This window comes from Triplophysa rosa, linkage group LG11 (genome assembly GCF_024868665.1).
Source record: "Triplophysa rosa linkage group LG11, Trosa_1v2, whole genome shotgun sequence".
Taxonomy (NCBI): domain Eukaryota; kingdom Metazoa; phylum Chordata; class Actinopteri; order Cypriniformes; family Nemacheilidae; genus Triplophysa; species Triplophysa rosa.
Genome location: NC_079900.1, coordinates 1,712,459 through 1,732,480, shown reverse-complemented (window position 1 = coordinate 1,732,480; position 20,022 = coordinate 1,712,459). Strand labels below are relative to the sequence as shown.

At 40.8% G+C, this 20,022-nt stretch overlaps 1 protein-coding gene across 8 annotated transcripts in view; it reads left to right on the top strand.

Moving 5' to 3' along the window:
* The window catches only part of LOC130561137 (RNA binding protein fox-1 homolog 3-like), a 142,423-nt gene that overhangs the window by 112,194 nt on the left and 10,207 nt on the right, over nucleotides 1-20,022 (top strand). For all 8 annotated transcript variants that reach the window (XM_057345289.1, XM_057345293.1, XM_057345291.1 and 5 more), the window contains 8 exons: nucleotides 2,371-2,508; nucleotides 7,049-7,102; nucleotides 8,804-8,896; nucleotides 10,536-10,596; nucleotides 10,671-10,724; nucleotides 14,449-14,581; nucleotides 14,709-14,748; nucleotides 19,739-19,797. In XM_057345289.1, coding sequence (XP_057201272.1) covers nucleotides 2,371-2,508; nucleotides 7,049-7,102; nucleotides 8,804-8,896; nucleotides 10,536-10,596; nucleotides 10,671-10,724; nucleotides 14,449-14,581; nucleotides 14,709-14,748; nucleotides 19,739-19,797 — 632 coding nt within the window. The remainder of the gene's footprint in view (nucleotides 1-2,370; nucleotides 2,509-7,048; nucleotides 7,103-8,803; nucleotides 8,897-10,535; nucleotides 10,597-10,670; nucleotides 10,725-14,448; nucleotides 14,582-14,708; nucleotides 14,749-19,738; nucleotides 19,798-20,022) is intronic.

Here is a 20,022-nt window from a genome sequence, read left to right as displayed (position 1 = left end):
GTTCATGAAAGGGTTCGTATTCAGATCGTCTTGTGACGTCATGTTGTGTCCGGTTATTCAAGCACTAAACTGGAATTCGCGAGTTCGCCTCACAGATAATAAGAACGGATAATAAGGGACGGATTGTATGCATATTTGGCATGCTGTCCCGGGGAGAGGGCCCAGTATGTGCCCGGACTCGGGTCGTCCCACCCGGCCCCCCTGAACCCCCGATCCCCCCGAACCCCCGAGGGGGTGCTTGAAAGACACTAGAGGGCAATTACGTGAAAATGTAAATCTTACCATGAAAAAATTTAGTTTTTACCAGCGGTTTTTACTATGGTAACAGCACAGATTTTAACATTTGGTGGTTCAAATACCCATGTGAGATCTCTCTTCAAATTTGTAAAGCATTTGTTTTATTTTTAGTGCATGATTTTTCATAGTCAGGTAAGTGCCATTTTCAGGATTGTCACATCCATAACGCTACATATTCCTCATAAATGGACACATGAAAATGAATATAAAGTAACTATTTTATGTTCTATAAAGAGGCATCCCTTCTCCATTCATTGGGTATTAATGCTTCAGGATTGTGCATTTTATTTCATAGAAATCCTACAAAGTTTATCGTCTCCCAAAAACCGCGTCCTTTTTTTGTCACATCCATAACGCATGTTTATTTCCCTTTTTTAAATATACATTTTGTTCATAGACTGACATTTTTTTATGTTTAGCCTCTATCAACAAGGGTTTAGTAAAATATAAACAGATGGTTCAATATAATCGTAACAAATTCATTCTCTGAGCATTTTTATGTCACGTCCATAACACAAAATGTCACTTCCATAACACTGGAATTGCCCCAGAGATGGTGAAGGTAAGGCGGCTTGTCTATTTGTAGGGGTTGCTCCCGGGCTGATAGGATGATTGGTGAGATTGGATATAGCCAACCAGCCGGGTTAGTTATCTACACGTGCTCCTCCCGAACTTTGTTAACAAAACATATGAGATCTGAATCAAGAATATTTCTGAAGGTGTGAGGATTAAGTTAGGAAGTCGGATGGGCTACTTTTATGGTTTCTGTCATTTGATTGAGCCATGCACATGTATGAAGGGAAGACTGCGCGGATGCAGTGAGGGCGGTTGTCTGACGTTCACCTGGGGCGTCAAAAACAGTCGTAGAGAGACAGAATGAAACAGCTGTGAGTGAGAACAGTGCATGTCAGAGCCATAAAAGAGTGCAAATGAGCGTCATTACTGCAGGGACAGTGATTATGATAATGACAACAATAACGGCGACGGTGGTTACGGTGATGATGATGATGATGATGATGCGGGGGTGATTAATGCCGGGAGATAAATGAGAACCATGTTTCACACTCGTCCCTACAGCCACAGTGTGTGTAATAATGAATGATGTACTGCATGTTTCTGCATGCACACGCGTGTGCATGATAATAAATCACGGGCCGCAGGATCCTGCGCTTCAGCAAGTGTTCTGCATGCACAAGAGAAAATGTGCACGAGGAAGATTTGGCTGAAATGAAATGAGAATTTGGAAACGGACAGATGCATTACAGTAATGAACCGGCATCCCAAAAAACAAAAATGCTTTGAAAATGGGTTTTAATGTTTTTACTTAAAATGGGTTTTGTTTTTCTCTGTCATGTTTTCATGAGATGCACCGATTTATTTTTACTATTACATTTTTATTGCAGGTTTTTGTACAGGTTCCTTCACATCGTACATGTGTGCTAGTGTGTGTGTGTGTGTGTGCGTGTGTGTGCGTGTGTGTGTTTGAAGTGATGCATTAATGCTGATATTTTGATGAAGCCCATGATGCTCAGGGGAGATTTGTTGATGGCGTGTTTGCGCGTGCGTGTGAATGAATCTCAACATTTTTTACTCTAATGATATCTGATGACATGGTGTTGTATGGCGGCACCAGAAAATGTGTTTGTGTGTTTGTGTTTATGTGTGTTTGTGTGTGTTCTGCTCGAGCGAGTCAGCGGCGAGTGAAAACATTTATCACAGACGTCTGAATTTTCATTTGTGGCGGATCATCAACATAATGATGGAAACATTGAGCCAATGGCTTCACTCCTCCAGACGAGAACTTCTGACTCTGTGTGTGTGTGTGTGTGTGTGTGTGTGTGTGCGTGTGTGTGTTTGTTGGTTATTTGTCAGTGTGTGTGTGTTCCTCAGACACTAACAGGTGGAGATTAATAACGGTATTGTAGATGCATGACCTCAGGTACATCATCATAACTCAACGTCTGTTTACCGCTGGAGCAAGTTAGCATCTTTAACATCATTTATTTCTTCTGTCTTTCATTTATATTGTGTGTCTGTGAGCTCATGGGCTCTTGTTTCTCTTTCTCCGGACAGACAGACGACGTGACGCAAACGGTAGTTTCCCAGCAGGTGATGCTCTCAGAGTCCACGGAGAAACAGCAGCCCAAGAGGTTACACGTCTCCAACATTCCCTTCCGCTTCCGGGACCCTGATTTACGGCAGATGTTTGGGGTGAGTCCACCGACGGGATGTGGTCAACATGATATCAAAGTGAACCTTCAATCGTTTTTAATGCACATTCCTCTTATAATATACTGTGAAGGCGAATGTTGGGAATGACGGGTTGAAAAAGCTGAAATATGGAATGAGTCAAAGAATGCTTATTAAAAAATAAATAGGTACATTTTAAATGTAAATTTATGCATTTGGCATCAACACCACAGTCGATGTGTTGAGCTTCAGGGAAACTAACTATTTGAATGTTAACATGTTAACTCAAAATTCAATTACGAGGATGTCTTGTATGCTCTTAATAAAATAACATTTGCATAGCTTTTGGCAAAAACCTAAACAGGAGTGATTGTTGACTAAACGTCTATAACCAATGACTGCCATAACATGTGAATAAAACTCGGAATATCCAAATAACTGTACAAATGACCAAATTACCAGTTGACAAATGTGACTTGGTTCAGCTGTGGGATACAGAAGACAGATCGGTTAAATCAGGTGCGCGCGGGCTCCGCTGTTTTCCGCTTATTTTCTGAAAAGCCTTTCAATCATGTAAATGGGCCGTCGGCAGCTCGCCCGCATTAGTTTGGCCGTGTGTCGGCCACTGGCTCTCTCCAAAAGATGCTGTTGATTACAGCACAGACTGCAGCGTGGCCGTATAAATGACATATAACCCCCTCTCTCTCTTCCCATCATGCTCTCTGATCGCTGGATTATTGTTCTCCGAGGCTGCCAGGCCCACGCAAGCCAAATCGACGCGCTCATTACAGAAGCTCGCGGGCGTCGTGTATAGGTGGTCCGGAGATATACGATGCACACTCGGGGGGCTTATCCAACGGCCACGCACAGTATGGACGGCTAGGGTTGTTTGTTTATTCATTAGTATGCAAGTTGGCAGAAGTAGCATCTCCGAGGACGAGATCCGACCCCCTTTAGCTCTCCGAGGGCTTAGTGTTAGCATACAGCCAAACAGATCACGCTCGGTGTAATTGCACTAAAGCGCTACAGGGCTTCTAGCACCGCAAGCGTGTTAAAAGTTAGCCGCATTAGATGTGACAGAAGGTAAACAAAAGCAATATGGCCGTAGCGTAACGTAAGCCCGCCGCCTCGGTCAGTAATCGCTCCATCTGCCTTTGCAGACTAAAGGAAGCCTTCGCTAATGACTCACTCCTGCGCTAAACAAAGCTTGGCGGTGTTGATTAGCCTCATGGCTAATGGAGATTTAGCCCACGGCGAGCCAGGCCGAAGGTTTTCAGCGTCTAGCTCCAATTAGCCGCATGGCTAACAGAGAGTCGAAGCAAAATGAGTGGGCTGTCAGGTTAGCGCAGGCCGACTAAAGCGTAGAGTCGCTAATGAGAGCGAAGTGAGGGGCTCATTATCCACACTAGCGGCGAGTCGAGTGCCTTATTACAGAGGAAGTCCATATGGAAATGTGAGGGAGAAAAAAGTTCCTAGAAGTGAAACCCGCAGCTCTGTGAAGGCTTCAGGGCCGTTTCTTCTTTCTGTCGGCCCGAGAGCCGCTGGAGATTTCTCTCACAGGGGGTCTTACCTTCATCTCCGGCATTACCGCTGCGCTACACCATGTTAGCATTCCACCTGCGGAGCTCGTCTTTTAAGAGCGAGCTGCGAGAGAGAATTAGGGAGTGCTCAAATCCAAATCCTTCTGTGCAGGTACACACCGGCGGATCAACGTGAAGACCGAACTCAACTGTCTCAGTCTGAGCTCAAACATCTCTCAATCGTGCTTTGATTTAAAGATGCAGATAGACACGAATGCTGCCTGAGGTTTTTGGCAGGAAACTTTGTGCTCGGGTTCCCGGCTGAGGAGAGCTGGCGTTAAAGAGTTTCTAGCTGGTCATGAATCAGCTGGAGTAGAGATATTAGCATGACTTTCTAGTTGATCTTGACCGCCTCAGTCGTATTTATTTGATTGCCTGCATGCGAATGGGCGGATTGGATTATTCACAATTTCGTGACATAGGGCCGCCCTTGGCCAAGAAGTCCAGGGCCGGTTTTTAGACCCAATCCAGCCCTGCTGCACGGTTATCGTGCCAAAAGAATTCACAAAGCTTTAAACGGGTGCTGAATTACTCGTATCATCATGATATCTGTAGAATTAGTGTGATATTATCAATCATGGCATTTTTATCATGGTTGCTGACGATACCGTATATTTTGCGGACCCTAGCTGACGATATCTGATTCATAGTATACGGTTATTGCAGTCAATAGAATTCAAGATGATGATGTTATCGCAATATCTATAGATTTTTAAATAAATATAAAAAAAATTGCCAAAGAATAACATAGTGTAACGAGTGTAGTGTGGCTTAATCGAAATAACACAACATCGATGCTTTTTAATATCACCGTTATTGTTAATACCTGTGTATAGTATATATATTTTCACTTTGTTTTATGTGTATTTTTGACTTGTAAAGTAGTGGCCAAAAGTGGTGTCCAACTTTGGTTAATTTATGTCTTTATTCAAATATATTATTAAAGATTTTGTATGTGTGTTGTGTAGCCCAGAATAATGACTGCTGTAGTCGAAACAAGAGAAGATCAACAAAATATGAATAACTGATAAAACTGTATTTAATATGTGCTTTATTTCTATGCTTTCTTTGTGTATTAGAATAAACCCAGATTCTCTGATATGCTGTAGTTTGACTATCCAAATAATTTTGTCGTATAAATACGTTGAAGTTACGTGTTTTCTTCATTGTGTATCATGCACGTCATAGTTCAATGTTTAATCCAGCCTGAGGGTCATTAAAATCAAATATTGTCCAAAAATCACCTCCTGACATCGCTTTTGGCCACTACTGTATGTGTTTTTCTACTGGAATTGTAAATTATTGTGTGTTAAATTACTCGGCGTTAAAAGTTTTCATTGTCTCATTCTAAAGTGGTGCGTGACCAGGTACTAAAGAGTTTAGATTTCTTCCCCACAATGCATTGCTAACAGATGACTGCGTGTACGCCTCAGAAATCTGCCGCCCGGGGGGTAACTGAGCATGCTCAGAGGAAAACACCAGACACAAGTTTCCTAGCAAACTAATTAATCTCCATCACTGGTCCATTACGCCCGGTTAAAACAATTAGCATCTGCCACACGCTGGCCAGGGAAAAGCCCATCACACACATGGTGCTCACGCTGGGGAGTTAATGTGTTTGTGTGGGTGTGTTCCTGATTCAACCCTCCGCCAAATGTGCGCTCGTTCGGAGAAATTGATAGATTTCAGCCCACAGTTTCACGCAGACGCTGATTGGATGAACAATAACATTAAGAATTGAAACGGTGACAAAAAACAAGTTCGTTTCGTAGTCTCGCCGTGCCGTTCAAGTACCAACTTTGTCTAAGATGTTTCTATTAAAACTCTTTAGAGATTTTAACGGACACAAATGAGACTGTTGGTATATACCGGAAGTAAATGTGTGTCTTTTTTTATAGTGTCTTTCAATATTTTAGATTATGCAGATTTTGATATTGCATCGCATTGTGTTGTTTTTTAGGGTTCTTATTTTTTATATTGCGTATTGTTGTTATTTTAGGTGCACATTTGGAGTCGAAAGTGAGAAATTTAAAAACTTGTTCTAAAATCAAGGGTGACGTCTGTAAAACGTCTAAAATACGTCTAAAAAACATCTTAAGACCTTCTTCCCAATGCATATGGTTACTAAGCAGCTTTTCTATTTATTGTCTTAAAGCTTTCAGCCTCAGTTTAATCGTATTGCTGTCTAGAAGAAACAATTGAGATATTAGTTTCAAATATTTTGTTTTTGTTATATACTAAAACAAGTGAAAAGCTTGATACAACATAGAGATCTCTTTTCGTGATTTCTCTCTTATACGAGCAGTGAAAGTTAGAATGGATCTCATTACCATGAATCTGTAACGGCACCGCTCTTAAATCTGTGACCGCTCTGTTCCTCCTCTGGTCCTCTGGATTTTTGTGGTCAGTCTGTGATGGTATTATCATCGGGTCGAGCACAGATCTCACATTTGAGGTTTGATTTGTTTTTTTACTGCAACGGTGGAATGATGGCCATGTAGCGTCATTATTTTTAATGAAATAATGCAAGAGGCAATTAAAAGCCTCTCTCACTTTGCGCTCGTTAGAAGAACTCGGGCTGGAACGTGAACAAAGATGAGAGAGAGAGAGAGCGGCACAAAACATGCTGCTCATACAGAAATTACATGTGAATGTTTTTAAATGATCTGCTGATCTGAAACTCACTCCACAGACCTCACGCCAGAGGCCTCACGTCAGAGACCTCACGCGAGGGGCATCGTACTGATGCTGTAGAATGAACAGAATTACAAGCGTTTTTCATAATCTAACATCTATAAATGTTATTTTAAGACATATGTGGTGTATACTGTAATTTGTGTGTTATTTAATTTCCATTTACGCGTCATGATGTTTTTATTTTATCCCAAGATTCAAGCTCAGCTTTCTCATGAACACAGCAAGAGACTTCTAATCTCTCTCTCTCTCTCTCTCTCTCTCTCTCTCTGTCTCCTTTTCTGCAGCAATTTGGGAAGATCTTAGACGTGGAGATTATCTTTAATGAAAGGGGATCAAAGGTTTGAATGACTCTTTCTTCTCTGTTTGTGCGGTTGTCATGATCTTTCTGTCTCTGCTGAACTCCTTTATTGGCTCGGAGACGCTGGTTTGATCTTCCTCGAGTCAGATTAAAGACTAAGAAGTCAAAGAACAAAACAGACATGAAAGCGCACATAAGCATCGCCGTATCCCAGTACTGGCGGTCAGCCCGCGCTCCGCTCACAGTTTTTCTCATTTGACCCAAACAAGTTCAACCAGAACGTAACATTTTGTCATTTTAGTTTGAATATAAGGATACATACTGTACGAGACGTAAGAACTGATGTGAGATTATTTAATGGTAGTGAGATCATTTCTAAAAATGTTGTGTTATGGGACAGAAAGATCCAGTTTGAAATGAAATGAGGGTATCAAAGTGACTATTATTTTCCCTTTTAACTCTTTTTATTTCTTTCTTTGTTTGCGATTAAACCCCAGTCCTCAGAAATAATGAAACTCCGGCTCATGTATCATACATTATGCCCAGAAATGTGATTATTATCTAAGATCTGTTACTTCTGTTCAGTTTATTGTGGCACCCTGCAACAACACGACGTTGAAGAATACAATAAAACACAATCGCGTCTCAATCCGTGTCCCCCCCGCAGCTCCATATGATGAAGCGAGAGACCCTGATCTGCTCAAGCAACCGTTTACTGTCGTCTGCCCCAAAAAAGCCCATTACCCATCACGCTTTGCTGTCCAAGAAGCAGTCATTTGCATTCAGTATGTTTGTACGTGTTGAGAAATGAGCCGTGTTTGAGTCCTCTGTGTTAAACTCATTACAGCATGATAAAACACTGAGAGATGCACACGCGTGACACATTTTGACCTCAGGATTCATTCCGTCTCTCTCTCGAGTGAATAAAGGAGCAAGAGTGAGGAAAATTAAAAATAATAATTATGAGGGAACTGCGTGCCATATAAACATCCAAATCAAACCGCTCTTGAACTACTTGATTATGGTCTCAAAAGATCAACATTGATTTTGCACATTTACACATTAAAACTCATCAAAATAACGCATAGTGACAGTTGACAGACAGTCTGCATGCTTCATTCGTGCTGTTTTGCTCGCGCAAAAACTGAACACATCATTTCCCCTTATTCCCTATAATATATATATATATAGTTACCCCTTAGTTTTAAAATACCTACAGTATAAATATCTTTTTGGATTTCCTGACTTCTTTATTCCCCAAAAACGTTGCATATTGTTCCCCTTTACCTACTGTAGAGGTACATTATTGTTACAGTTACGCTGTAAAATCTGTTTAATTATGCCGTACATTGCTGGCCGTAATCTAAAGCGGTGCCAGTTAAAGTTTTAATTTTGTGAAGAAATGCATGTGTAGGCACAATTTTTGTGTGTCTGCCTTTTTCTCATAACGTATGCATGAGCCTTTAGATCAAAAGGTTTGTAAGATGGTGGAGAACATAGATTTTTGAAGATCTTATTTCTGCCCATATTGTGTCACTGCAATAACGAAACATTGAAATAAACAAACTTTCTGCGTGTTTTTGATGTGGTTGTCTGTGTCGCTTTAACACTCTCTCTCTCTCTCTCTTTATCTATCTTTATCAATTCTCACGCTTTCTTCCTATCATGTGTTCCTTAGTCTTTCCAAAGCCCTTCAACGTTCTCTCTCTCTTTTCCTCCGCTTCACTCTGTGGGACGTCAGGGCTTTGGCTTTGTAACGTTTGAAACGAGCTCAGACGCAGACCGTGCGCGGGAGAAACTAAACGGTACAATCGTAGAAGGACGAAAGATTGAGGTGCTTTCCTTTTTTCCTTCTGTCTCTCCTGCCTGCTGACGTCATTTCCTGCCTGCTGACATCATTTCCTGTTCTCACCCTGAGCATTGGTGCATTACCTGTCCCTGTGTGTGTGCGTGATATGTCTTTAAGAAATATTCTGGGTTCAGTGCGACTTAAACGGATCTATGGCCTTCTTTGTAGTGAAAGGGTTCTTTAGGTTCTCAAAAGTAAGACGGGTTTGTTTAAAGAACCTTTTACTCAGTGGAGAAGGTAGACAGTACTTAAGTATTTTTACTTTTACTCAAGAACACATTTCAAGTATATGTACTTATGAGAGTTTTTGAGAGTTTTTACTTTGAAAAAAAAACATATTCACTAGATTATAAAGCCGTATGTCATAGTTGTACTCCATTACACTTCATAAATACATTTTTATATGTTTTTTAACCTTTAATACAGAATTTAAAGTCCCCGTGAACCGGAAGTTGCGATCGTTTGACTTCCGTATTTTGACGCATTTCTGAGTGAAATAGAATTTCTAATGAGAAAAATTGCTTTTGTCTTTCTCTGCGATATGATTGGATGTATAAAAACAGTTGTTGCATTTTGAAATGGAACTGGCAGCAGACTGACAGTTGAAGGGGAGGAGTTAACGGATGCTCCGCCCAAGCCGTCTAACATACATCATTTGAAATGGATAGTTTCAGATTTTAACTGAAGATTATGAGGGCACATGAATTTAAAAAAGAAAATGACCCACGTTGATAAACTATTGACTATAAATGCTGCAAAAATTTCATGAAAAAAGGCATTGTCATTTTTTATTTCACTGGGACTTTACGGACATTAAAATCCAGTACTTTACTACTTTCAAAAGTAAAAAGTATAAATACTTTTTCACCTTTAAAAGATAAGAAGTAAAAGTACTAGATTTGAGCTCGTACTTAAGTATTAAACTGTAAAAAAATAAACGCTTATTAATGAAATGTAGTGGAGTAAAAAGTACTGTATGCTTTGTAGTGTAGTGAAGTAAAATCTTTCCAAAGTAAAAGCCCTCTCATAAAATACAGATATTTAAAAATGTACTTGAGAGTAAAAAGACTTAATTTCCACCTATGTGTCAAGAACGCTGCAAAAATAAAAGAAACAAGACTATGCAAAATCACATTTATTATAAAATATTACTATTATATTTTCATTTCATGAGATTTGATCACAGTATTTGTATTATAATTAATGTTATTAGATAGCAGACTAAAAAGTGACGAAAATGCCGGTTAGGTTCAGACTAACCCAGAATATTCCTTTAAGTCTCTGAGAGAGAAGTTCAGTATTAAAGCTCAGTTGAATCGTAATCAATATTCATAATCCTCACGTTTCATTGGATAATACAGAGCCAATCAGCACCAATCATATTTTGAAACTTTTTTTTGTGGTGCTTGAATTCACTTCTCAGATATTACAGATTTAAGAGCATCACACTGCATTCTGTCATGTGTTGTGTGTGTGGTTTGATTCGGCTCAGAGGACTTTGAAGAGATGCATTGTGGGTCGTTACAGCTGAGCGATTATACTGACAGATATGCGTCGGGCATGAGCATGTATTTTTCCACGTGTGGTTTTGATATATGTTGAAATCTGTGTGTTTTTCTGTCAGGTGAACAACGCCACAGCCAGAGTCATGACCAATAAGAAGGCAGTAAATCCATACACAAACAGTAAGGCCGACGGACCCTGTCGATCATTCAGAAATACACACGAAATGCATTTTTGACGTGCGTGTTCATTACAGGTTGGAAACTGAATCCAGTCGTAGGAGCCGTGTATGGACCTGAGCTCTACGCAGGTGAGAAACACCGTCTGAAACGATGCTCTTGACGGGTGTGAAGTTTTTAATGACTGTCTTTCACCTCATCACTGACCCTACGGCATGCGTTAAGGGTGTTTCTATATGTAAATGACCTCTGTCACGATTGGCTGACCTTTCGCATGTGAAATGAGTCACAACCCCAGCGAGTGTCTGAATATCTTGAACGGGTGTTGATGGAAGTGTGGTGGCGTTAATAATCTTCTGATTTTGTGCGGTTTCATTTCATTCTCAAGAAACTGTGTGATGCTTGTCACATATGCGGTTGCTAGGTGGTTGCTAGGGTGGTCTCATGCCCCTGAAACGAGACGCCCAGAGGAGCGTGTGTAGTACCTGGGGTTAAAGGTCACGCTCGGAGACACACGTGCTGATGTCAGCCATTTTGCACCTCATGAAACTAAACCTGAGACTGCAGCGCTAGCGCTCCTGAACCGCTCACGCTAGCATGTCATTACCTAAACCAGAAGACACGATTCCTTCAGCGCACCATAAGCCGCGTGTTGATTTAGTGGAGTCAGATGGTGGTGATGTCATTAGCGCTGCTAGTTAGCTCTGGGCTTAATTTCATCAGAGCTCACGCCGTAAAACCCGTTTCAGTCGTCCAAATGGAGGATTCGTCGCTGTATCTCTGGCTTTAGTTCATATTCCCTGCGCTGTGTTTTGCTAAATGAGTCCGGGCTGATTTGCCCTCGAGTCTTCATGACCGTAAAAGTCTTTCATAAGGAAAATGAAGAGTCGTACGATGGCACGTGACGCCGGCTGGCTAACTCACTCACCGAAACAGAGAGATCTCCAAGCATCATCAGATGATAGTACGAAGAAAGTAAACCGTTTAAATGATGAGAATGAGATAAGTATGACATGGTTGTGAGGTTCTGGAGGTTGTTTGTGGAGCTGGTCATGTGGTGGTTTGTGCTGGTCATGTGGTGGTTTAAGCTGGTCATGTGCTGGTTTGTGCTGGTCATGTGCTGGTTTAAGCTGGTCATGTGCTGGTTTGTGCTGGTCATGTTGTGAGGTGTCTGGTCATGTGCTGGTATGTCTGATGTCTGTGTGGTTTAGCTGGTCATGTGCTGGTTTAAGCATGGTCATGTGCTGGTTTAAGCTTGGTCATGTGCTGGTTTAAGCATGGTCATGTGCTGGTTATGTGTGTCATGTGCTGGTTTAAGCTGGTCATGTGCTGGTTTAAGTGGTCATGTGCTGGTTTAAGATGGTCATGTGCTGGTTTTGTGCTGGTCATGTGCTGGTTTGTGCTGGTCATGTGCTGGTTTTAGTCGGTCATGTGCCTGGTTGTCAGGTTGTTGTCTGGTTTAAGTGGTATGTGTCTGTTTGTGCTTTGGTATGTGCTGGTTTGCTGGTATGTGCTGGTTTAAGATGGTCATGTGCTGGTTTGTGCTGGTCATGTGCTGGTTTGTGCTGGTCATGTGCTGGTTTAAGCTGGTCATGTGCTGGTTTAAACTGGTTTGTGCTGGTCATGTGCTGGTTTAAGCTTGTTGGTGCTTCTTTAAGCTGGTCATGTGCTGGTCCTTAGCTGGTCATATGCTGGTCTTTAGCATCAAAACATGCCTAACCCAGATTATGCAGTTTTTTCGTCAGGGGAGGTTTTATAGCCGTGTGTTGTGCGAGTCTTCTGCATTCAGATGAGGTGAGATGTTACTGTATATCATCTGGGGAAAGTTCACGGCTCATATCCGAGCTCTGCCCATTACACTCCAAAACCTTTAAATAAAACACACACACACAACACACACGTCCACACACCATCAGGGGTTTCTCATCGCCAGCTGTTGGTTTTCCAGTCTCTGCCTAACAGTTTATCAGATCTAAACATCAGCATATGTTCAGCGGTTTGACTGCAGTCCATGGCTGAGGACTGAACCTGTTTCACACAGCACGTGACACTTCAGACGGAATGATCGACTCTGTCATCTTTACTCATCCTGGAAATATACAGGCGGAGTCAGTTTTTCTTAATGTACGATTTGCAGGTATCGTTTCTGTTTCATTCTGTGAAGTACTAACAATATTTCTCTCAAATTTCAAATAAAAATCTTGTTCCTGTTTGCATTTATCTGCAGAAAATGAAAACAGGTGAAAATAAAAGAAAAGATACTTGATGTAAGATAAAAGATGTATTTTTTCAGACCTCAAATACGGCAAAGAAAACAAGTTCAGATTCACTTTTAAGAAATACAGTCATATCTCTATATGTATTTAGGAAAAGTTCGACAATTATTTTTTGTGTGATACCTGGATTTTTGTGACCGTTTCCGTGTCTCGTCATGCTGTCAGTCTTTCACATTTGCTGACTTTGTCACTCCTGAGTTTTGATTCAGATTGTTGTTGAAATTCAACAGACACTGGACTGAAATGACCAGCACATCAGCATTTTGATATGTACATTTTGACAATCTATATCCGTAAGATTTGAGAACTACATCAAGTCAAGTCTGAAGTTTTCCTTTCAAGTTTATTCCGAAGTACTTACAGTTTTGCATTGTTGTGAGGCAGCGGTACAGGCAACACACTGTGAAACAGGCAATAGATATGTGTGTGTGAGATGTGTACACAATGTATGTGTGCTGATTGAAGTCTGTGTGGCGCCGGGTTCTTCGTTCTTTGTTGTTTGCAACCCAAACCTTCCCATGAGCCTCTAGTGATGAGTGTGAGGTAATGAGCTCAGAGAGCATCCGCTCGGCCTGTTTTCCTCTCTTCGCTCTACACTTTATCTGCTCTATTTTGATGATCAGTTCTTGTGTCGTGTTGCTGCTGTTGATGGATTGCTATGCATGAAATATCATTTCATATGACTTTGACAAATGATGAAAAGTCGTTTTGTTACAGATAACAGCAGACATTAGTCATATTAAAGGGATTTGTATACTTCTCATGAGTGGGTAAGAGAGAGAGAATAGTTTCAGCACCATGGACAGCTGCCATACATGAGTTTGTTAAAGGGCCGGTTCACCCAAACAAAGCATTCTTTCATCATTTACTCATCCTCATGTCATGTCAAACCTGTTTGAGTTTCTTTCTTCTGCAGAACACAAAAGAAGATATTTTGAAGAACGTTAACCAAGCAACACTGAACTCCATTGACTTGCATTGTATGAACACAAAACCACCGAGACATTTCTCAAAATATCTTCTTTTGCGTTTCGCAGTGACGAAAGCTTGGAACCATATGAGATGGTGTAAATAATGACATACACGTTCCTGTCATGACCGTTATGGTGTCAGATCCGGTCTGATCTCTTATAATCAATCTCTCGAGATCATGAAAATCTTACTGTTGATTTAATTTCTCTCAATCTAACCTCACATGTGAGCGCATTTCTCGCCCGCTCACGGAGAGTGTTGAAACAGATCTGATCTCTCCACACAGGACAGAGCCGAGCGGATCTCTGCTGTCTGATCTCAGTATCGCCGCTCCGTCATATTGATGCTTTTAGAGACTTTCTGCTGTTTTTATCCCCCAGCGTGTCTGCGTGGAGGTTTGATGAATGTGTTTTGGTTGAGGCAGCGTAGCCTATCGCCCGCTCATGATGAGTTCAGATTTACATATATCAGACACTCCGGGACGCTTTCAGATGTCTGTAAACACTCACAGATGAAACCAAACATTGACTTTACTGTAGCATGAACACACTAACACAAACGTTTCATGCATGCTCCTAAAGTCGTGTGTGTGTTTGTTTGTTGACAGTGACGGGTTTCCCGTATCCGGCCGCGGGGGCGACGATGGCTTACAGAGGAGCTCATCTGAGAGGCAGAGGTCGAGCTGTTTATAACACCTTCCGTACGGCTCCTCCTCCTGCACCCATCCCTGCATACGGAGCGTGAGTCCTCGCGTTGCTGAAAATAAAAATCTAGAATATAATTGTTTCTCTGTCTCATACGGAGCTCATATTTTTTCTCACGTCACATGGCTGAATTCTGATGATCTCTTCTGTTTCTCACACACAGAGTTCTGTATCAGGACGGATTCTACGGCGCTGAGATCTACGTGAGTCACTTTGCGTTTCACTCTTTGGAATTTTAGCCAACAGAAGTAGTTTGTGCAGTCGTTTTATTATAACCAGTCCCTGCGGGATTCTGCGATCGCAGAGCTTAACGCATAATCAAACGAACTCCGCAAAATCTGCGGCAACTTCTGCAGCGATTTTCTGCATAATTTGGCCGAAGGCGCGGCTTCAGTAGACGAGCAGAGATACTCTTATAGGGAACCGCAGAGATGGCATATTTTTGTCGAGTTAGCATTTTAGGACACCCAGTTCCATCGCTCCAAAGTTTTTTGAATGGGTTTTCGGTAAATCGCTTCAAAATATTTTCACGTTGTATTCTATGACATAAAACACACCAATTATAACCCGCTTGTGATTTTTTTAAAGGCTTATTGCGTTTTAAAAACGGCGGTTGCTAAAAGCGACGTTAGACGTCATCAGCTTATAAAGCTCACAAATAATGCAAAATGGGCACAAATGTCTCAAAACGTAGATGCAGATTCATTCACAGAGTAGTTACTTACCAGGGAACGTTTTTTATCAAGTTTGAAAGAGTTGTCGGAGGTTTGGTGGCGGTGACGTTGCTATCGAGCGACCTTAAGTGTAGTCTGTTTATAGCATCGTGTAAAATTTTAACTTATGCCGATTGTATTTCAGCTTCAAAAGTAACAAATGTTTTGTTACTTTGTAAAGATGATCTTGATAGACAAAACGTGTTAGCATCATGAACCTTTGTTAATCACAGAGCTTATTTTTTTGCAATCTTCCAAAAGTCTATGGGAACAATGCATCGGCTTTCGGTCGATCCGTTAAAAAACTAGCCTCTGCTCACCTGTCCTGCGTTCCGCCGAAGTCAAGGCATTAGCATTAGCCGTTACGCTTTTTTGGCTAAAGGTTGCTAGTGGCTTTGAGTCAAGTCAGCCTCACAGACGTGTGCGTCACGTTCTTAAACCATACGCCTGGAAAAACACAAAGCCATCCATGAAGAAAGCTGTCATGTTTATATCGCTGACAATGAACATTCATCACGATCAACTAAACGCTGATTTCTTAAGTGGCATAGTTTCGAGTAGCGAGTTTCATGGCATAACTCCTAAACATTGTTGAAAACGTTTGAAAAGTTTGTATACGCACATCGGTCTGTTATCACAGGGACATTTACACAAATTTAACATGAAGCGGCATTAAACGAAACGTGATTTGTTACTTGACCTGTCAGTCAAAATGTCCTCTTGGGCGGGCCTTCAGGTTTCCAGACCGTCAGTATAAATCTGCTGAATGCCTTTTAATCATAGAAAACTAGTAATGAAGAACACTACTTGTGAATTAAAGTGTCTTTTTTTGTTTGTTTTTCCGCCCCCCCGCCCCCAAGTTTTTATCGCAAAAAAAGCATTTTTGGCCACAGAAATCACACAAAACCCTTTGGGGACTGAATGACTAAACCTGGCTTCCACCATCAACAGAGCCACAGAAGCTGACGTGGCATCTTAAGAGAAGAAATCTCATGAGGGATATTCCAGTGAGAGTGGCTTTGACTTCAATTAACTGTCGTCTTTGTGCCAAGAAACCTGATGACAAAATTCTATTTCCAATCACAAACTGTCCAACACAACACGCACAAAAATATTATAAAACTAAACAGACAACGCTAGTGTCTTACTGTTTTCTTCATATATACATTTTGGGTTTTTATTTCTGAACAGTTTATTTTATTTATTAATTCACCCTCATGTTGTGTCAAACCTGTATGACACAAAAGCAGAAGATGTTTACTAAGATGTTTATTAAGGTTTGGAATATGACATAGAAGTCTTATGAACTATTGTTCTGAACAGTGGCGGCTGATGCACATTTTTTTCGAGTAACTCTGTAAATACTTAGAAACAAATGTATAGTATATATATAATGCAATGTAAGTCGCTTTGGATAAAAGCGTCTGCCAAATGCATAAATGTAGTGTTTTGGTTGGCCATCCATCTCTTCTGTAACAAAATACGAGAGTAACTTTTCAGTTAACTGTAAAGAATCATAACAGTCCATCGGGTGTCTAGTCATTTATTTGTGTTAAACTATACAAGCACAACAACTACAGTTAGTACTACTGAAAACATTTATAAAATCTATATATAGCTATAAAATATAACAGCACATTACAATTTACTAGTTTACTAGTGTGAAAACCAAAGTTACAGTAAACGGAAAAAAAATAACAGGGATGACTTACCAATGCAAATAGCATCAGTGATGAAAGTGGTTATAGTGATTATAGTATTGTCACGTTGCTCGCGTGCATTGAAAACACTTTAAGGGCGAGTAAAGCTCATCATTTATCACTGGTAATTGTCCAAACACGTGAGGTCAAACATGTCAAAATCAATATTGATACATTCAGACGCGAGCTCATTTGTCCGGCGCCCCCACACTTACAATATATATGTATTGTCACAGAAATTAACCAAATACAATTTTAAGTAATACTTTTAATGAATGCCAACACAACTACCAGACGAATTTAGTGTGAAAAAAACATTTTGCAATTTATAATATATGTTGAAATTATGTTTAACAGTCTTCTTCTCTGGATTATTTGGTGGGACGGCGCCCCCTATTGACCAGCCGCCACTGGTTCTGAGGCTTTAATGTCTCTTTTAGAGAATCACAACATCATCTAGTGCTGAGTTTACTGGACAGAAGAAAGTCTGGTTTGGAAAGACAGCACAGTGTGCAGACTTTTAATTTTTGGGGGACTGTAAAGACAACTCTGTCATTCACTCACCCTCGTGTCATTCACGACTTTCTCTGCCTTCTGTTCTTCCAGTTATTTCCAGGTAGAAAGTGGAAAAAACCTGAAATCCGAGTTATCTCAAATGCTGCCACTGTTTTATCTCGTCTCGTCGCCTCTCCATTTGTTTGTGATTTTGCCTCTTCTCAGCTCATCTTATTCTCATCTCATCTCTCTTGTCGTCTCAGCGCAGTTGGGTTTGTTGCCATATTTAGGCTGATAAAGCGCTGGCTCCGGTTGGCAGAGGCCTGATAAGAGGCATGTGCTGTGCATTGGGGCAGAGGGGGTGACAGTCTGATTTATTACCCCTCGCGTTCACAGCCGCGGGCTCCAATCAGCACAGTCCCACAGGAAGTTCGCCACGGCTGCTCCTCCTCACTTCCTGTCCCCACGGGAACAGAGGGGAGGGGTCACGTGACCTCAGAATTCCCCGCTCCACCTCTAACCTGATTTCACACGTCCCACCTTCTTTATCAAACGCGCTGTTTAGTTCCGCTGCCAAACCTGATGTGATGAATTATGAGTTCACTTCAGTGCGTGTGTGCGTGTGTGCGTGTGTGTGTGCGTGCGTGTGTGTGTGTGTGTGTGATGTTAGACTGCAGTGAGATTGAATGGAGACTTCAGTTTAAATCTCAGTCCTCGTGTATTTTATGAATGCAGTAAAGACACGAATGTCTCACGATGTGCTCAGAATCAGATTGGCCAAGAATACAAATCCAAAGCAGTCTGTAATCAAAAGTAAGAGATCTTAATATGGACTCAGTTTCTTTCAAGCACATTTGTAGTTTTATAATTGTTTTTTGTAGTTTTAGATTCTGCTTGTATTTTTAGATATTACGTTATCATGTTTATTGTAGTTTATCGTATTTTGTTATTATGTGCATTTGTCAGTTTATTATTTATTCACTTATTTAAAAATTGCTGAATAGGTTTAATTTACTTTACTTCACTTTTTAGTTTAGTTCCTTTTTTTAGTTTTTGTTTATTTTTAGTAAATTATTTTAGTGCCTCAACTTCATATTACTGCTTAAGCAACATTTCCAATTTTCGTTTCGTTTTAAGTAATATTTAGGCCTATGTTTTTTCTAAATTCAATATGTATAATGGGAATGTTAAGTAAGGGATAATGTACAGGCAGCTGGTTGTTATCGCAGAAATAAGCCCCGACAGTGTGAGACGTTTACTTTAGGTTTTAAGGTTAGAAAAGACGTTCAAATGTCACCAACAGGCAATTTGGTTTAAATTGCTTTTCTAAATATAATGTCATGTATGTTATTAAAAGACATATTTCTATTTAATTTGTCAAAAACAAACTGTCAAAATGATTCGCTGCATCCGGGTTACCGTGTGTTATTAGTTTTGAGCGGTTGTTATCTGGGAGTAAGAAACCTGCAAATGTCTGGCCAATCAGAATCGAGCATTCTAACGCGCCGTGTAATAAATAGTTTTAGGAATCCTGCCTCCAAGACCAAAAGATCTGAGATGCGCAATTCACATTTTGTTTTGTTTTGCCGTCGCATCTCTGTTTTCATTTATTTCTCACAAACACTTTTAGGAGAAACATATTTGAGACAAAGTTAAATTCTCAACAAAACCTAATTTGGTATTATAGGCTATGAAAGAGAAATCTTTGTTTTATTTGAATAATGTACCTAAACCATCTAATCTGGACCTTCAAGCATAGTGTTAAAGAACATCCGTGTGCCTCGGGCGTCCTGAAGCGTGTGAAAGCAGAACATCTCTAATTTAATGATACAGCAGCCCGTCTCTATAACCCTACAGCGTTGACGAAAATCATCCCAGCTTTTCTTCTCTCCACTCAGTGTTCTCCTCCGACCATCGCTCATGCGGCACAGACGTTTCTACATTCAGAGCATCTTGTAATGAAGGCGTCATTAGAGTTTGTGTGTGCTGCAGCTCCCCCTGCTGGTCTCTCCTGAGCATGCATGAGTGTCGTGTGTGTGTTGTTCTGGACTCTGGAGAGAATTTCAACATCTCATGTTTTCCTCCTGACGGCCAGATAAATGATCTGATCTCCACCTCGCATGTCCTGATCTGATACAAATCACAAGAACGTGATTGAGTTTCACGAGTCAGAAATGACCAAGACAGAGATGAATGTCATTGAATATATGAAATACTGAAAGTAGAGAACGCGTTTGATAGACACATGTGTAGTGTTATTGTTTGTGTGTGTTTTGTGTTTACAGGGTGGTTATGCAGCGTACAGATACACACAGCCCACGACAGCTACAGCTTACAGTGACAGGTGTGTGTGTGTGTGTGCGTGCGTGCGTGCGTGCGTGTGTGTGTGTGTGTGTGTGTGTGTGTGTGCGTACAAACAAACAGTACAATATAAAACTGTCTGTGGAAAGTCCCCATAATGTATATGGGTGTTTCTGCAACTACGGGCACTTTTGACTCTCCAACATTTTTTAAAATCAATCCCTGTGAATTTTAATTTTAGTCTGTAATACATATAAAAATGGTCAAC